Raw genomic sequence first — 18,660 nt, forward strand, 5'->3', positions numbered from 1 at the left:
TTGGTTCCGCCCCAGGCGCCTGATGGACCCGGAGAGGTTCCTGACGGAGCTTGGGCCGCTTCCTGAGGATCTTACCCACGGCACGACTGAAGAACTGGTTGCGGCCTGGGAACGGGCCGCGGCTGGGGCTTTGGACCGTGTCGCGCCTTTGCGGCCTCTGACCCGGCGAGATCTCAATTGGCTCCTGGTTTTCCGAGGAGCTGAGAGAGATGAAACGCCGGAGAAGACGCCTGAGAGTGTTTGGAGGTCTAGCTGTTCCGAGGCTGATCGGACACTAGTGAGGTCCTTTACTAGGACCTACCTAGTGGCAATGAGGGAGGCGGAAGCGCCTCACGCTTCCACCCTCATTGCATCGGCAGATAACCGCCCGGCCGCCCTGTTTGGGTGACCCGCCCTCCTCCATCAAGAGGGACGGGATGACCTTACAGGGACGAGCTGAGGAGTTTAACGGTTATCTATACGATAAAATCGCTCAGCTTCGGGATAGTTTGGACCAAGATTGCGATGATCCAGCCGAGATGACAGAGACGCGCCTTGTTGAGGTTATTTGGGATGAGTTTGATTCTGTGGCTCTCGAGGACATGGACAGGTTGCTGGGGAGGTTACATGCAACTACATGTTTACTGGACCCGTGCCCTTCCTGGTTAGTGCTGGCTGCTCAGGAAGTGACACGAGGCTGGCTCCAGGGGATTATAAATGCTTCTTTGATGGAAGGGGTTTTCCCCGCCGCCTTGAAGGAGGCGGTGGTGAGACCTCTCCTCAAGAAGCCTTCCCTGGACCCAGCTATTTTGAGTAATTATCGTCCAGTCTCCAACCTTCGCTTTGTGGCGAAGGTTGTTGGGAGTGTGGTTGCATGGCAGCTCCCCCCGCACCTGGAGGAAACTGTCTATCTGGACCCGTTCCAGTCCGGCTTCCGACCCGGTTATAGCACGGAGACGGCTTTGGTCGCGTTGGTGGATGACCTCTGGAGGGCCAGGGACAGGGGTTGTTCCTCTGCCTTGGTCCTATTAGATCTCTCAGCGGCTTTCGATACCATCGACCATGGTATCCTGCTGCGCCGGTTGGAGGGATTGGGAGTGGGGGGCACCGTTTATCGGTGGTTCTCCTCCTATCTCTCTGACCGGTCGCAGACGGTGTTGGCAGGGGGGCAGAGGTCGTCCTCGAGGCGCCTCACTTGTGGGGTGCCTCAGGGGTCGATTCTCTCGCCCACCCTGTTCAACATCTATATGAAGCCGCTGGGTGAGGTCATCAGTGGTTTCGGGGTGAGTTATCATCTGTACGCTGATGATACTCAGCTGTACTTTTCCACCCCGGACCACCCCAACGAAGCGGTCGAAGTGCTGTCCCGGTGCCTGGAAGCTGTACGGGTCTGGATGGGGAGAAACAGACCCAAGCCCAACCCCCCCAAGACGGAGTGGCTGTGGATGCCGGCATCCCGGTACAGTCAGCTGCATCCGCAGCTGACTGTTGGGGGCGAGTTAGTGGCCCCAAAGGAGGTGGTTCGCAACTTGGGTGTCCTCCTGGACGGACGGCTGTCTTTTGATGAACACCTGGCGGCCGTCGCCAGGAGGGCCTTTTACCAGGTTCGCCTGGTTCGCCAGTTGCGTCCCTTCCTTGATCGGGATGCCTTATGCACGGTCACTCACGCTCTGGTTACGTCTAGGCTGGATTATTGCAATGCTCTCTACATGGGGCTGCCCTTGAGGTGCACCCGGAGGCTGCAGTTAGTCCAGAATGCGGCTGCGCTGAGTAGTAACGGAGCCGCCGTGGCTCCCACGTGACATCGCTGTCCGTAGCTTGCACTGGCTTCCTGTGGTCTTCGGTGCGCTTCAAGATTTTGGTAACTATCTTTAAAGCGCCCATGGCTTAGGACCCGGTACTTACGAGACCGCCTGCTGTTACCTTTTGCCTCCCACCGACCAGACGCTCACAGAGAGGGTCTCCTCAGGGTGCCGCCCGCCAAACAGTGTCGGCTGGCGGCCCCAGGAGTAGGGCCTTCTGTGGGGGCAGTGACGCCTGGAACGAACTTCCCCGGTCTCGTCAAGTGCCCGATCTTCGGACCTTCCGCCGTGAGCTCAAAACATATTTATTCATTAAAGCGGACTGGCATAATTAGTGATGTATTTTAATTGGGTTTTTAATACTTTTTGACTTTTTAATTTAAATTTTAATAATCGGCCTTTAAAATTTGCTCTTTTTAATTGTTGTTTTAAACTGTTTATATCTTTGTTTTTACTTTGGCTGTACACCGCCCTGAGTCCTTCGGGAGAAGGGCGGTATAAAAATTTAATAAAATAAATAAATAAATAAATAAATTTAGATCACTATCTTACACAAAGAAAGACAGATTTTAAATAATTTAAGAAAAATTCAAAGGACATAAAGTTCTTAATTTATAGTAATAGCAGTATAATTCACTGTAAACCACAATTGATATACTTAAGTTTAATCTATGGCTATACAAACTCTAAATTAATTTTATCTGATTCAAATTCAGCATGTTGATTTCTTTTTTTCTGTTTTGAAATAATGACAACTTGATCTATGTAGGTAGTCCTTGACTTAGGATCGATCGCTTAGCACTCATACAACTTACGACAGACCTCCTCAGAGTTACTTATGGCCCAGATTCACATGATTACATTTAGGGCACTTGGCAACTAGCCTCATTTACAGCCATTTGCAGTGTCCTATGGCCACATGATTTATAGCATTTTTTGATGGAAACTGATTTTTATTGGTTAGCTGGTTTTCAGCAAAAGAATGACATTGCAGACAATTGTCACTTAACAAATGTGGCATTCACTTAACATGTCCAGTCACATGGTGAGCCGCTTAAAGATTAGCACAATTTACAACCATAATTCCAGGCTCAATTGTGGTCGTAAATTGAGGAATACCTGTATAGGGCCTGTAATAGAGAGGGATAGGATAACTTGTATCCTGAGTCAATGTTTTCCCAACCACATATCTGTCAGGTTCACATAGTGATTTTCAGTGAGATTGTAGCATAAGGAAAACGTACTATTGATGTATTTTGTGGATCATTTAGTTAATGTTGACTTTTAAAAGATGAGTAAAATTTCAAACACAGGATTAAGAGATGCATTATTTGTACCTTGAGAACTTTGTAATAGAGTATGGAAGTTTTCATTTCTTCAATATATTCTATGTTTAAATTTTGCTGATTTGTTATTATTTGTCATTTTACTTATTAAAATTAATTTTGGTGGTTGATTTCCCTACCCCCCCAGATATTGATGAGTGTGTTGCACATCCTGGTGTATGTGGTCCTGGGACATGCTATAACACCTTAGGAAATTATACCTGTATTTGCCCCCCGGAATATATGCAGGTGAATGGAGGACACAACTGTATGGGTATGTTTTCACATTTATGTACTATATTTACTTTTTTAAACTCTTAAAATGCAGGGCCAATTTACACTGATAATTATTTCTATGTGCGCATTTTTTAATTTCATCTTATTTATATCCTGCAGTTGTTATTTTTTTATAAACAACTCACGGCGGTGAACATATGTTGTACATGCAGAGACTATAAGTAAGGTTTTCATCAAAGCAAAATATTTAATATATAAAAGCATCACATGGAAAATATTATTGAAGATCAACTAAACTATTATTTTGTGCCTTTGAGTTGGCATGGACTCCTACATGTTTAAAGTAGAGTTTATAATATAAACTTTCCAATACTAATGATGCATTTGTAATTCATTCTTTATTCCTACTTTCTCTGATTTGTAATTATGCCAAATTTTGGAGCTATTAGAGGCCAGATTCAGCCAATATAAAAAGAAAAGTCACATGAATCTCAGCTTCCTTGATCTTGTTTTTCTTCTTGAAATTCAGAACAAAAATTAACTGGTACCTCTTTCATGGCTAAGTTTCCTACTTATCCTTTTCCTCATCCGCTTTAAAAATCCGCTTTATATCATGGGATATAAATATGGTTGACATACTTTCTGCTCTGTTTCATATAAAATTGAGCTTTCTTAGGTCAAAATCTCATAGCATGCTAAATCCTGAACTAAACATTTATTGTACTCGCCACAATATTTTTTAAAGCACGTGGTTTTTATATGTTTAGATATGAGAAAGAGCTTTTGTTATAGAAGCTACAATGGAACATCTTGTGATAATGAACTGCCCTTTAATATTACCAAGAGAATGTGTTGCTGCACTTACAATGTTGGGAAAGCCTGGAACAAGCTGTGTGAGCCATGCCCAGCTCCAGGGACAGGTAACAATTTATTTACATTTTCTTGAGCAATTTATATTTAAATGCTACATTTGAGTGTCAGGTTGGTATCATGGTAGCTTTAGTATGTTAGCCTCACTTTCAATTTCACAGCAAGGAAGAAAGTAAATTTTAAAACTTTTTTCTCTCTCCAGTATTGTGTTTTGTTCCATGTACAATTGAACTTGTTAAAAATAAAAGTTCTAATTCTTAGATAGCAGTGAAAGAAGGCTGTCCTCCTTCAGTTATTTATTTAATTGTTTGTTAATTTATTTGCTGCTTATTTTGCTATGAGGCTATGTAGGGAGCTTACAAAAACAGAAATGAAAAGAAATGTAAACCTAATAGTAGCTAAATAATGAAACAATAAAATAAAGAATAAAAATACAGTAATGTAAGATTAAAAGATGGCTGGATGGGATCAGGGAATGCGGAAGGAAGGTAGGAAAATTAGTAGCCACCTCCAGTGTGGTACTATGCCATTGGGTCCTCAGGCCAACTGGCAGAGTCAGGTGTCTTGCAGAAGGATAGAAGAGTAGAGGCAGAGCTCACTGTGGGGAGGTAGGATATTCCAGAGAGCAGGATTAATGCTTTCTTCTCCATTGCTGTATTTTGATAGGAAAACTGAATACCGTATATACTCGAGTATAAGCCGAGTTTTTCAGCACGTTTTTTGTGCTGAAAAACGTCCCCTCGGCTTATACTCGGGTCTATACGGCTTATACTCGAGTTGTTTTTTTTTTTAAGCCCCTCGGCTTATACTCGAGTATATACGGCTTATACTCGAGTTTTGTTTTTTTTTTTCTTTTTTTCACATTTTGCGGATTGCTGGGAAGCCCTGCCGGTGCAGTGAGAGGGCGGGGCGGGGGAGCCGCCAGCCTTCTCAGCTGAGGGAGGGAGGGTTTCCCCAACCGGTAGGTGCCTCATTTCCCACCCTCGGCTTATACTCGAGTCCCCAGTTTACCCCAGGTTTTGGGGTAAAATTGGGGACCTCGGCTTATACTCGGATCGGCTTATATTCGAGTATATACGGTAATTGAAAAAAGGTTCACAATTACCATCCTATCTTGCAGTGTCTAATCAGTAGTTAATAACTGGATTATTTTGGCTGAAGGAAATATTCCTATATGAAAGGCAGAAGTTTATAATGCAGTATTTTCTTCAGAATTACTAGTTTTTACATTTCCTTTCTTGTTGGTTCTGGTATTTCTTTTGCTAATCCAAGGCAGGAAAGTACTAGATTAGTGATATGAAGCAACTATTTTTTTTAAAAAAATATTGAAATATAATTGTACTACTTTTAAAAATAATGGTATATTTGTCTAAATCTTGCAGTGAATTTTATTTATTTTCTACAATATGCATGTTCTTTTCTGGCATATTAAATATGTTATTTTAGTTAATTTAGGGAATACTATCTTTGTTAGTGTTTGTAACAAATAAAATAAATCATTTTAATTATAAACAAAAAAGAATTATAAGTAGCTTGAGCAAAGAATAAGGAATAAAATATTATACAGATGTGAATTTGGCATATCATAAGAATAATATGGAAATCCTCTGCAGTGGTTTTATGAGATAATATATTGTGCAAAAATAATTCTTTAAAATTAGTTATACTTATAAATTAATAAGTATATATACACACACACACACACACACACACACACACACATACATTCAGAAGGGTTATGTCCTTGTTGGTTTTATTCATATGTGGAACATCACAAATCTCAAAAATAAGGGTGATTTCTCTCTAATTCACTTTGGATTATTCTGGATGTAATCTTAGTTTCTTCTCATACCAAATAATTCAGGCTTCTTTTTTTTTCAAATCAGTTCAAAACTTGGATAAACGACAGCTGTACAATTGCAGGGAAACAATAGGAAAAAAGCTTTCAGTCTAGAAAAGAATTTGAGGATTAAAGATGAGCTTTTATTTGATACAAGTTTCTACAGGTCTCTGGAATATATACTCAGGCTTGGTTCAGGGGAATTTTGATACCAGTTGATAGTTATTAATTAAATACAAGGATTGTAAAATAAAACTATGAAGTAATTTTAAAAGACTTGCAATAAATATAAGTTTTTCCCCTTTTTGTTACTTAAGTTGAATTCAAAACATTATGTGGAAATATTCCTGGTTTCACCTTTGACATTCATACTGGAAAAGCAGTTGGTAAGTCTGAAAGCTGTGTGTTTTTTAAACTACATAATTAATAATTTAAGACAGTGATAAGCAAACCTATTTTTAATTACCTTTTAAAAATCAACTCTATAATAAAATTCTGACTTCTGTTGCTTGCTGTTTTGGAAATTACAATGTTTTCTCCAGAATCACTCCCCAAATTGTATTTTGAAGATAAACTGAATCTCATGCTGATATTTACATACATAGACATGCATGTGTCTGTCAGCTTAGCATCCCTCATTAAAATGAGTCATTTGAAATATTATTATTTTTTTTTGTATTTATATCCCGCCCTTCTCCGAAGACTCAGGGGCGGCTTACACTATGTTAAGCAATAGTCTTCATCCATTTGTATATTATATACAAAGTCAACTTATTGCCCCCAACGATCTGGATCCTCATTTTACCTACCTTATAAAGGATGGAAGGCTGAGTCAACCTTGGGCCTGGTGGGACTTGAACTTGCAGTAATTGCAAGCAGCTGTGTTAATAACAGACTGTCTTAGCAGTCTGAGCCACCAGAGGCCCAGTATGAAAATACGTCTGTATATGCATTTCTGCATGTATGTAAACATTAAAAAAGGAAAACCTACTTTGATTCCCTATACTTCTACTTTTTATGTATAATTTTTATTAAAGCTTTTAAACAAATAAAAGCATACTAGCATATGAGCCCAATATATTTCATTAATAATGTTCATTTTTCAGATATTGATGAATGTAAAGAGATTCCAGGTATTTGTGCAAATGGTGTTTGCATCAACCAGATTGGAAGTTTTCGTTGTGAATGCCCCACAGGATTTAGCTACAATGATCTTCTCTTGGTCTGTGAAGGTGATGTACTTTCTTGTATAGCCTAACCATTACAGCAATTGTATGTGTTTCAAGCTGGTGCAAATGACTGGGTGTATGCATTGACAAGTGTCTGCAGATTTTATACCCTTGCACTGCCAAGTTACCATTATCTCAAAATCATCTACTGTGTTTAAGTGGGCCAGAAAAAAATGCACAAGATGAAATACTTGTGGAATGTTAGTGCATATTCCTCCATAGTTTGGAACTTTGTGAATGTTTCCTTAAAACAGTCCAATTGTTATAATATATGAAAATGTTACTCTTTGTTGAAAAGATCAAAGGAAGCTTGTCTTTGCCAGAATATTAGTCTTCAGATTGTTTGTTAAATTTTAAACCTTATTATGAGTTGCAATTCTTTTCTTAATATAAAGGCACTATATTTTGACTTATTTCACAAGGTAATGTTTATCTTGCTAATTTGATTTCCTACTTAGGAAAAAAAGAAAATAATGACCTTCTTTATAAGCATCAGTGTTGCTTATGAAATGTTACATTGATTTTCTTATTCTTTGCTATATTATAAGCAAAATGATAGATTTAGTCAATAATTTTTAATACTGATAATCTAATACTATTTTTATTTATTATTTTAAATATATATTTGGGAACATATGTATTGCCTTTCTGATGACATTGTGACATTTTATTTAACAAGTAAATTAAAATATTTATGTCTTAATATTATATAGGTACCCTAAAATATTAGGCAGATAGATTGATCCGAAATGCATTTAGGTTTTAGATTTCAGCTGGAATGTAAAATACATGTTTACCAAGATTAAAATTAATGGAATATAAACATGCTTTACCTGATTCATATTCACTGTTCCTTGTTCAATATAGGAAATATCTGAAGGTTTCATTGTGATAAAACACATATATTAATTCTTAATCATGGATTATTGATGTTACAGATATTGATGAATGTAGCAATGGTGATAATCTCTGTCAACGAAATGCAGATTGTATCAATAGCCCCGGTAGTTACCGCTGTGAATGTGCTACAGGTTTCAAACTTTCACCCAATGGTGCTTGCATTGGTAAGGAGTCAGTTATGGTCAGCATGTTGCTTAATTTTCGTTTTAGTTACATATTTTCCAGTTTTCTGTACTGAATTTGCACTTCATTCACCCTTTTTTAAATTCATAAACAGAAAAATGTAGTAGGGAAATCAGTGATGTAATTTCCTTCAGTATAACTAATATCTTGATTTTAACATGCAGAGAAAATAAAGCTTGTTCAAAGTTTGCTGATTCAGAGAATAGAGTTTTTTCATAGAATAATTTTGTCCAGGGAGTAGGCTTTGACTCTAATAATCACTAACAGATTCTAAAAGTGCAAATTATGAGTCATAGATAAATCATAACACTATAGATAAATATAGGCATCATGTGTTTTATGTTTTGTTTTAGATCGTAATGAATGCCAGGAAATACCTAATGTATGTAGTCATGGCACATGTGTGGATAAAGAGGGGAGTTACTACTGCATCTGTCAAAATGGTTTTAAGGCATCCCGTGATCAAACAATGTGTATGGGTAGGTGAAGAAATACATAAATCTAGAGTATTGCTATGCTGAAGATAGGATGGCAACAGTAGAGTATAATAGAGAAGTATAAGCTTCATATGCACAGATAAAATGTAATAATTAATATGCCATCCTTTGTTACTTACCAGGGATACAGGGATTACAATTGTCAGAATTCCCAGATAGACAGATATTGGTTGTATTATATGAATAAAATCAAATAACACTATTGGAACTGAACATCAGTTGGCATGAGAAGATCAATATATTGATAATCCCCAGTTACACATTCTGACATAACTATGAATCCAGCTGAAATTATATCTTAGTCCTTGGAGGATTTAAGGGAGAAGGAATGGGCTTATCCTCAATTCCTACAAGCTATAATGGCTATGGATACAGAAATTAATGTCGTAGTTTCCAATAGCATTTCTTCTTTGGTCCTGAGTGTTTTTGTGTTCCCTCATATGAAGCAACTAGGCAGTTATTCTTGATCTCATGATTCCTGCTAGAAGAGCAGGTGGAGACCTTGACCTTTGCACAGCCTCATATTGTACACCAACTGCAACCATTCCTGCGCCAATAAATTTTGCAAAAGACTATTTTACATCAAGACTAGTGCATGAGGCCGTCCTTGAAGACCATTCAGAAGCTATTCTAATTCAAAATGCAATAAGTTGAGTAGTCATTGGTTTATCATGGTCGGTTCATATGACTCCATTAGTTAGGGAATATAAATAAATAGGGTAATAATTAGGGAATAAATATAAAATTGCAAACAGTGACCAGGCACACTAATAAGAACCACAAGGAGGTCAACTCAATTTCATCCAAACTTTTTAATATAGCAAAACTTAAAAGAGGGAAACTGGATCCTACCCTTCTCATGATTCTTGGGAGAAGGCAGTATTGCAAGTAACTCAGTCCTATGCCATGTAGGGCTGTAAAAGTGATAGCGCAGCTTACAGAGCAGCAGTGTTACATGGATGTAATGAGCTATGCCATCCTGTGCCACTGCACTCTGAACCAAATAAAACTTAGAGATGTCTTTAAGGGCAGCTACATATAGAACATATTACAGTAATCCAATCAAAAAAGTATATAAGTATGGCCTCCCAAGCTAGGAACAGATATAACTAGCATACAAGATATAGTTGTGGAAAGGATCCACTAGCCATAATTGCCACCTGCTCTGAGAAATCCCAGTTTGCACACGTCTCAATGGGACAGTTCCACTCCATTCAGAACCAAAGTCAGAAATACTGTAGCTCTCAAATCCAAGGAATCCAAATCAGCCTTAGAAGGTTTCAGCATTTTTTGAGTCACTGATGCTACTCTAAGAAGCAAACTGGTGGATGCTTCTACAGCCAGAAATCCAAAAATTGGAAACCTTCCAAATGTACTGTCCTATAGGATCGTGACATCCCATTGATAAATCACATAATAAATGACATCTTCTGTCACCAGTGTTGCAATTAGCCAGCAATAGCAGATGAAATCCATAAATGGCAGCTGAGATCATTTGCTGTCTATAAGTACCCATAAATTACTCTGGAAGACATTACCTCACAGATAGAAAGTTTAGTCTAGAGGTTCTACATAAGGCAAATATAAATAAAGGCATAAGGCAATTAAAAATATGCATTTAATGCAACCCATTTATACACTAGATTTGAATCAAGCTAAAACCTCAATGAAGTACAAAGCATTGTAGTAAGGCATTGTATTAAACATCTATAGTCCTACAGACCCATAATACTAGGGAGATCTAGTTCAAATTTAAAGCCTTAATGGCTGAGGACTTAGATATCCGTAGGACCAACTTCTCTCAGTGGAATCTGCTTGCCCAATAAGACTGAGCAAAGAAGTTTTGCTGTGGGGCCCAACTCTTAGAGAATGTGACTATCAGCTTCATGACTGCATGAACAGCATACCCATGGAAATAAGGATGACTTCCTTGATAGCTACTATTTCAGAGCAGTATTTAAACTGTGGGTGTTCTATAATACCTTTGGGGATGGGTGGTTTTTGAATTGCTCCTGAGGTATAAGATACCATGTTTTCCCGAAAATAAGACCCTGTCTTATATTTTTTGAGCCCTGAAATAAGTGCTTGGCCTTATTTTTTGGGGAGGTCTTATTATTTTGGAGTGCATGGAGCAAGACGGGGTTCCTCTTGCTATCTTACCTGATTTCCAGCTCTGTCTCCCTAACCCTAACCAGAGGAAATGGCGGGGACTGGCTGCGCATGTGTTTCAATATTTTCGGGGAGGGCTTATTTTGGGGGAATGCTTATTTTCAGAGGAGACTTAATTTAGTGCATGCGCTCAAAAGCCCGATTGGGCTTATTATCAGAGGATGTCTTATTTTGGGGGAAACAGGGTACTTGTTCTATTAATGAGCATAGATATATGACAGATTAACATAATGATGATTGTTGCTATAGTCTCATTGTTCATTTATTAATTATTATTTGTTGTTCATTATTTAACCCAAAACTATTATGAGATCTGTAAGCCACCCAGAATAATTTTCTGAGAGCCATATGAGACAAAGAAATAGAAAATTAATTTTATTGTGTATAATTGTTTGGTATTAATGTTTTCTGTCTATAGATGTAGATGAATGTGAAAGACATCCTTGTGGGAATGGAACTTGTAAAAATACAGTTGGATCATATAACTGCCTGTGCTATCCAGGATTTGAGCTAACTCATAATAATGACTGTATGGGTAAGAGAATGAACAAATAGTACATATCATCATTTAGAAAAAGTGATGATATAATTCTATCCAAGAGAAACATGGAAATGCCATAATATTTATTTCAGTCCTGTGATCAGAAAAAAATATGATAATCTTTCAATTTCATAAATTTTATTTAACAGTGTAATCATAATTATACTTTTAACTAATCAGAATTTGCATAAGTTTTGGTTGTCATTTCTCAGTTATTTCTTTGTTGTTGTTTTACGTGGCCTATTATTGTATTTCAATTCTATCAGTTTGTAGTCCAACAAAGCTCTTGATAAGAATGATGGATAATATGAGGACACCAAAATTTCTTATGAGTCAAACTCATGTAGGTCAAACACAGAAGATCTCTAGTTGGCTCACACTTGAAATAACAAATATTCTATTCCTTTCCAAAAATGTTTTTTTCTGGTTTTGGAGTTTTACTTGTAATCAAATACAAATAAGTCTACTTTATTGGGGGGGGGGGAATTACCCAAGAATGTGGTTGCTAAGCAGTTGCAGTGTGGATTTAGACAGATTTGAGATTTGATTGGCCCTAATTGCCCTGATATATTTTTTTTTGTTGGAGAGAAATAGAAGAAATGCAATACTGATCCTGCTTGAACTTTTAGCACTAAGCACAGAATCTTGGGAATCATTTCTGTGGTGGAGATTGTGATATTTTACTGTGGATGGTTTCAAAGAGTAGAATTACATGGTTGCACTTCTATTCTGGCATCTATATTGCAGAATTCCACAGAGTACTCTCTCCACTATTGAGTTACACTATTAACCTCTTTTTCATATATCAACTATATTTGTACTCCCCATTGCCAGTGAGGCCCTGTCTCTGTTGCATCTATTTAATATCACTGCCAAACTGAGATGTCTTGGTTTGTAGGTGTGCCAGCCAGCTAGGCAAGGTGATTGTGTTTATCCTCTGATTTGCTGCCATATCCCTCCAGTTTATTCCCAGCTGGCAGTTAAAATATCAACCAGAGTATAATAGTGCTATCCATTTGCCCAACCAATGCCTCCCTCCAAATTGGAAGATTTTCTTTCCTCTGTTAAACTGAAACACTCTTCTCATTTTACACTATCCAATAGGTGAATATGAATGGACTGTTTCAACTCTATTTAACTCTTCCTGTGCTTAGAATTTCCTTGAATTGTATAACATACCTGATGCTGGTATAAGTTATTAGGGCTATGTGCAAAGACTTGAAAGATTTCTTTGCTTCAGTCAAAGACCTAGTCAAAGCAGCCTTTGTAGTTCTGTCATAAAGTATGGCTGTCAGGGTTCCAAGTAATAATCCCATAGCAAGCAAAACCCCGAGGCAGATGAATTCCTCAAAGGATAGGTTTATTGGAAAAATCATATTGGCACAAATCCAATAAAAACTGACACGGAAGGGTCCCGCAATTTTCACCTAATTAAAAGAGAAAGTTGTCTCACAATCCCAAACAATCAGTCACATGGCCCAATCAAGCTGTATGGTGACCTCACTTCTTTTTCCATGGTCCAGATGTGAGAATGTCCTTGGTTCTCAAGAGAAAATATTTTACTTTGGCTACACAACTCCCGTTATCTCTAATTCCCCCTCCCTTTCCCTCAGCTCCAGTGTGGCAACACTGAAACTCCAATATGGACTTTTGGCCTGCCTCTGGTCAGGGCAGCTTCAGGGTTGACAGTGGCAGCCATATTGGCTTTTGTATATGCACTAAAGATGAAGATCAAAATTTATATACAAATATTTCTGGTCTTTCTGAATAGATTTCTTTGATGTATAAAATATTAAAAAATAAAGATCTGTCTAGTAATATTTATTCTTAAATAATCCATATATCTTAAAATGCTCGAGAAATTATTATTTTTATATAAAAGGACCTAATTCCTTACCAGCCATCTTTTGCTATTTCCATAATTTTATCCATTAGCTGTGTTTATACCTTAATATGTTAACTCTTGCTATATATACATTCATTGTATTGAGCTCATAAGAAATACCTAACTTTTTCTTGTTTATTTATAGATATTGATGAGTGCAGTTCCTTCTTTGGGCAGGTGTGCAGAAATGGAAGGTGCTTTAATGAAATTGGTTCTTTCAAATGTTTATGTAATGAAGGTTATGAACTTACTCCAGATGGGAAAAACTGTATTGGTATGTATAAAAGCAGTTATCGAGTGCCCTATGCTACTACAATGTAATGCACATTTAATCAGCTGCACTGGACATTGTGGAATATATTTTTACATATATTGTATAATATTTATCTGGGTTTTTAGGCACCATTCATAGAATGGTGTAATTATTTTATTTATGTGTTTATTTAAATTTATTGGCTGCCCAACATTTAGCTATTTGGAATTTGAAGTAGCTTAATTTCTGTAGGATAAATATATCATTAAATTTCCATGCAAGAGATTTGATTATGCACTATCTGCAGGGGCTGATTTTAACATTAGATATAATTTTTTCATCTGCAGATTTAACAGTTTTTTCAGCCATGACACTTTCTTGAAGATAGCAGTTCTGCATAGATGAACCTACTAGAAAAGAATCCAGCGAATTAGTGATAGAAATTGGGGGAAGTTCAATGAATTTGTGTACAATATTTGCCTATTGTGCTTGTATTTTTTATGGTGCAGTAATAAAAGTACTGAACTATCAATAGAAATTAAAATTTATCCATATCTATGAGAACCGTTAAGTGATTATGGGATGGTCGGTCAGCTGTATCTACATCTGCTTTTTTTATGGACAAATAATGAATCTTGTTGTCTAAGATGACGGACAGAATATAAATGGAAGAAATAAATTCAGCTCAGAATCCTTAAATTGCCACTTTTTTCCTTCCATTCTATTGAGATATTAATGAGTGTGTAGTGCTTCCTGGCTCATGCTTTCCTGGGACATGTCAAAATTTGGAAGGATCATTCAGATGTATCTGCCCACCAGGATATGAAGTAAAAAGTGAAAGCTGCATTGGTAAGGCTTTCTTTTCTTTCTGGAGATGATTTGCATGGTAAAAAAACTGTTTATGGAAATAAAATTTAAGTATTGTACTACACACACAAACAGACGTGTATGTGTGTGTGATCTGTGATACCAGAAACATACTGATCTTCGTGTTTAAGTAACATGATCTTTCAGATGTTGTTCCCATGCTGAATAAGTCTTATGGAAATTGTACCCAGCAAGTCTTGTACCATTACAAATTTCCTGTTTGGTCTATATACTCACATTAGTTATAGGTGGCCTGTTTCTTTATGGTGATTTTTTGGAAGTCAAGAGGTTGTAACTATATATTTTATAAATCTATGCATTGTTTTCTATGAACAATTTTTCCTCTTGAATGCAGAACCTCCATTTTTTTAAAAAATTGAGATGGATGCTATTTTTATATTCAGCAAAAAGTATCTTTGCTAATTATCTATCAAAACAGTATCTGAAGCAAATAAAAATAAAATGTTTTCTAATCTAAGAAACATGTGATTTTAAAATTTCTTTTAACATATGATACCTTGAGAATTACAACATTTTCCATCCGTTCTCTGGTTCAAATGATTGCAATAAGAAAATATTTAACGTTTTAATTATATTTTCAGATATTGATGAATGTAATGAGGATCCTAACATTTGCCTGTTTGGATCCTGCACTAATACTCCAGGAGGATTTCAGTGTATCTGCCCTCCAGGTTTTGTAATATCTGACAATGGTAGGAGGTGTTTTGGTAAGTATAATGGTTATAACAGGTAATAATAATAAAGTCAAATATTATGAGTGATTAAATTAACAACAATATGGAATCTTGTTTTTTATTGAATAAAACCATTTCTATCTCCCCTTTCCATTTAAAATTTTGTCAGAGTAGTTAAAAGGATCATTAAAATAACAAATTATCTAGATATGAAGGGTAAATGTAACAAATTCAGCTGTACATGCCTTTTAAAAAAATTAAGCAAATAAACATTTAAAAGAAATCTCAGCATACTTCATGATATAGGGTTGAATATAAAAGTAACTGTTGCTAATTAAGTATGTACTAATTAACCCTAACTAGGACTAAAGTGAATTGTGATTAGTGCAAATTATTATTGGAATCTACACTAAAGCTTGATCAAAAACATGGCAGTGTATGGCGAATTACTATTTCCTACTGATGAAAAGTGTCTAAGCTGGAATTCTTAATGTGGGATTAATTACAGCGGTATGACTTTTGATTTCTCTTAGATACTCGACAGAGCTTCTGTTTCACTAACTTTGAGAATGGGAAGTGCTCTGTGCCAAAAGCATTTAATACCACCAAGGCAAAATGTTGTTGCAGCAAGATGCCAGGAGAAGGTTGGGGTGATCCATGTGAACTGTGTCCTAAAGAAGAAGAAGGTAGTAAAAACATTACAAAGCTTTTCAAGAAAAGCAGAATATGAAACATGAAGCCAATATACAATGTCTCCATTTATAAAACCACATCCTAAATTAAAATATTGGATCTCACTCATCAAGTCATCATATGAAATTGGAAGTAGAAAAACATGTTGGAACCTATCATAGAAAAACTTTCTTCATCTGTTTTTATTATCGTCTTACACTAAATGCTGAGCAGTATTACTGCTATAATTACTGATTACATTTTGGACGTACTCTCTGCTTAGCTGAATTCCTTATACAAGAGTAATTGGAAAATTTCCTTGATAGAATGTTTTGAAAATGTTATTTAAATTTCAGTAGAGAGTTTAAAATATTGCTTTGTATATTCTCTCCTTAGTAATGGTGTTTCAGAAATTTTCTTTTAACAGTTGCTTTTCAGGATCTCTGTCCATTTGGCCATGGAACAATACCTGGAATAGATGATACACGAGAAGGTACTGATTTCCTTCATTACTGCTCCACTAAATATCACTCTTGTTTTATATAATAAAGGAAATTGTGTATAGGATGGAACGCTTTTAAAATAGGATTTATATACTTAACTAAGGGAAGTGAATATAAATTTTATTTCAAGAAAGCTTCTCTGCCTCTAAAGATTTGGCATAACTTTTTCCTTTAGATGTCAACGAATGCCTGGAGAATCCTGGTATTTGTTCCAATGGACACTGCATAAACACTGATGGATCATTCCGTTGTGAATGTCCCTTGGGGTACAACCTTGATTACACTGGAGTGCAATGTGTAGGTGTGTGCTGATTCTGTACTGTACGTTGTTTATATATTGCATGTTTTGTAACCCTAAAGTTTATAAACTTGGCTTGAATTTCAGTTTTAAAATACTTGTTTGGCCTATTATATTTTAGATACTGATGAATGTTCCATTGGTAATCCATGTGGAAACGGCACATGTTCCAATGTGATTGGTAGTTTTGAATGCAATTGCCTGGATGGATTTGAACCTGGGCCAATGATGAATTGTGAGGGTAAGTCATAGTATGTTTTTTATACACCTGAAGAGTGTATTTCAACAGCTAGCTTGCTCTGAGTACTTATATTTAAAAGAGAAAAAGAAGATGGTAGGACTGTAGCAAGTTTTCAATTAATTGTATTGTTAACTGCCCGAACTTAATCAGTTCAGCTTTAAGCTGGCCAGAACCCTCACAATATAGCAGGAACACAAATAACAGCAATAAATCTCATGTCTGTGCATTCCTGCATGTAGAGTGGGCTTGAGAAAGAAAAAAATATTCATCTGAGGCATTGAGGCGTAGGGACTTCTGGGCACTGGGGAATTAGTCCATTATTACTAGAATAGCAGTTAGACATATACTATTTCACAGTGCTTTACAGCCCTCTCTAAGTGGTTTAGAACAGGGATCTCCAACCTTGGCAACTTTAAGACTTGTGGACTTCAACTCCCAGAGTTCCTCAGCCAGCAAAGCTGAGGAAATCTGGGAGTTGAAATCTACAAGTCTTAAAGTTGCCAAGGTTGGAGACCCCTGGTTTAGAAAGTCAGCTTATTGCCCCCAACAATCTGTCCTCATTTTACTGACCTTGTAACATCCCTTTCCCTACTATTTCTTTGTTCTAATTATGTTTTATTGTTTTAAATATTGTTGAATAATAATGATAATTATTTTAGGTATTTATTAATTATTTTAGAAATAAAAAATCCATGTATGACCAGTACACTAAATTTTGTTGTTGAGAAAGGACTTCATTAATTCTTATCCCAATCGCTTTCCACACATAACTGCACCACCCACAGCATTAAGAAATGTGAAAAAAATGATTAATTATAAATTATAAGTATACTATTAAATGCAAGTGTATTATTCTGTTTTGCTTTGCTTAGATATAAATGAATGTGCACAAAATCCTCTGCTTTGTGCTTTTCGCTGTATAAATACTTATGGTTTTTATGAATGCACCTGTCCAGTGGGATATGAATTAAGAGAGGACCAAAAAATGTGCAAAGGTAAGGATCTCTTTAGCATGTTAACACTTTTGCCAATACAATTTTTATAGAACAATGTATTCTGTAAAGTTTCTGAAATTGAAGCATGACAATTTACTATAGAAGAGAAGGCTATTGGTATAATGTCATCTTGTATGAAAGATTGTTGTTGTTGTTAGTTGCGAAATCGTATCCGACCCATTGCGACCCCATTGACAACATTCCTCCAGGCCTTCCTGTCTTCTACCATCCGCTGGAATCCATTTAAGCTCAGAGCTTGTTCTCTGTCGTCCCCTTCTTCTTTTGCCCTCAATTTTTCTCAGCTTTGCTCTTCTCCAGTGAGTCCTTCCTTCTCATTAGGTGGCCAAAGTATTTCAGTGTCATCTTCAGGATCTGGCCTTCTAAAGAGCAGTCAGGGTTGATCTCCTCTAGGACTGACCTATTTGATCGCCTTTGTATGAAAAATGGAACTGAGCATTAAAGAATGTATGCAGAATGTATAAAATAATAAAACATGGAATTATTTGGTATTATTAATTAAACGTTGTGCCTTATAAATTACTGAATTGCTACATTACATTTCAGTTTGTCTTTTGATAAGGTTACAAGAATCAGGATGCCATTCAATTTCCAATTTAACTCTGGTATTAAGAAAAAGGTATTTTTTTCTACCATTTATATTATTTTGCTTTCTGAAAAG

The 18,660-nt window shown here is 36.7% G+C and overlaps 1 protein-coding gene across 1 annotated transcript in view; it reads left to right on the forward strand.

The window, feature by feature from the left end:
- The window catches only part of FBN2 (fibrillin 2), a 150,518-nt gene that overhangs the window by 118,156 nt on the left and 13,702 nt on the right, over positions 1 to 18,660 (forward strand). The window contains exons 40-54 of the mRNA XM_058166657.1: positions 3,255 to 3,380; positions 4,111 to 4,263; positions 6,371 to 6,439; positions 7,160 to 7,285; positions 8,221 to 8,346; positions 8,719 to 8,844; positions 11,450 to 11,566; positions 13,603 to 13,731; positions 14,440 to 14,559; positions 15,180 to 15,305; positions 15,806 to 15,958; positions 16,372 to 16,437; positions 16,623 to 16,748; positions 16,867 to 16,986; positions 17,859 to 17,981. Of these exons, the coding sequence (XP_058022640.1) occupies positions 3,255 to 3,380; positions 4,111 to 4,263; positions 6,371 to 6,439; positions 7,160 to 7,285; positions 8,221 to 8,346; positions 8,719 to 8,844; positions 11,450 to 11,566; positions 13,603 to 13,731; positions 14,440 to 14,559; positions 15,180 to 15,305; positions 15,806 to 15,958; positions 16,372 to 16,437; positions 16,623 to 16,748; positions 16,867 to 16,986; positions 17,859 to 17,981 (1,806 nt within the window). The remainder of the gene's footprint in view (positions 1 to 3,254; positions 3,381 to 4,110; positions 4,264 to 6,370; positions 6,440 to 7,159; positions 7,286 to 8,220; positions 8,347 to 8,718; positions 8,845 to 11,449; positions 11,567 to 13,602; positions 13,732 to 14,439; positions 14,560 to 15,179; positions 15,306 to 15,805; positions 15,959 to 16,371; positions 16,438 to 16,622; positions 16,749 to 16,866; positions 16,987 to 17,858; positions 17,982 to 18,660) is intronic.

The sequence above is a fragment of the Ahaetulla prasina genome, chromosome 2, assembly GCF_028640845.1.
Source record: "Ahaetulla prasina isolate Xishuangbanna chromosome 2, ASM2864084v1, whole genome shotgun sequence".
Classification (NCBI taxonomy): domain Eukaryota; kingdom Metazoa; phylum Chordata; class Lepidosauria; order Squamata; family Colubridae; genus Ahaetulla; species Ahaetulla prasina.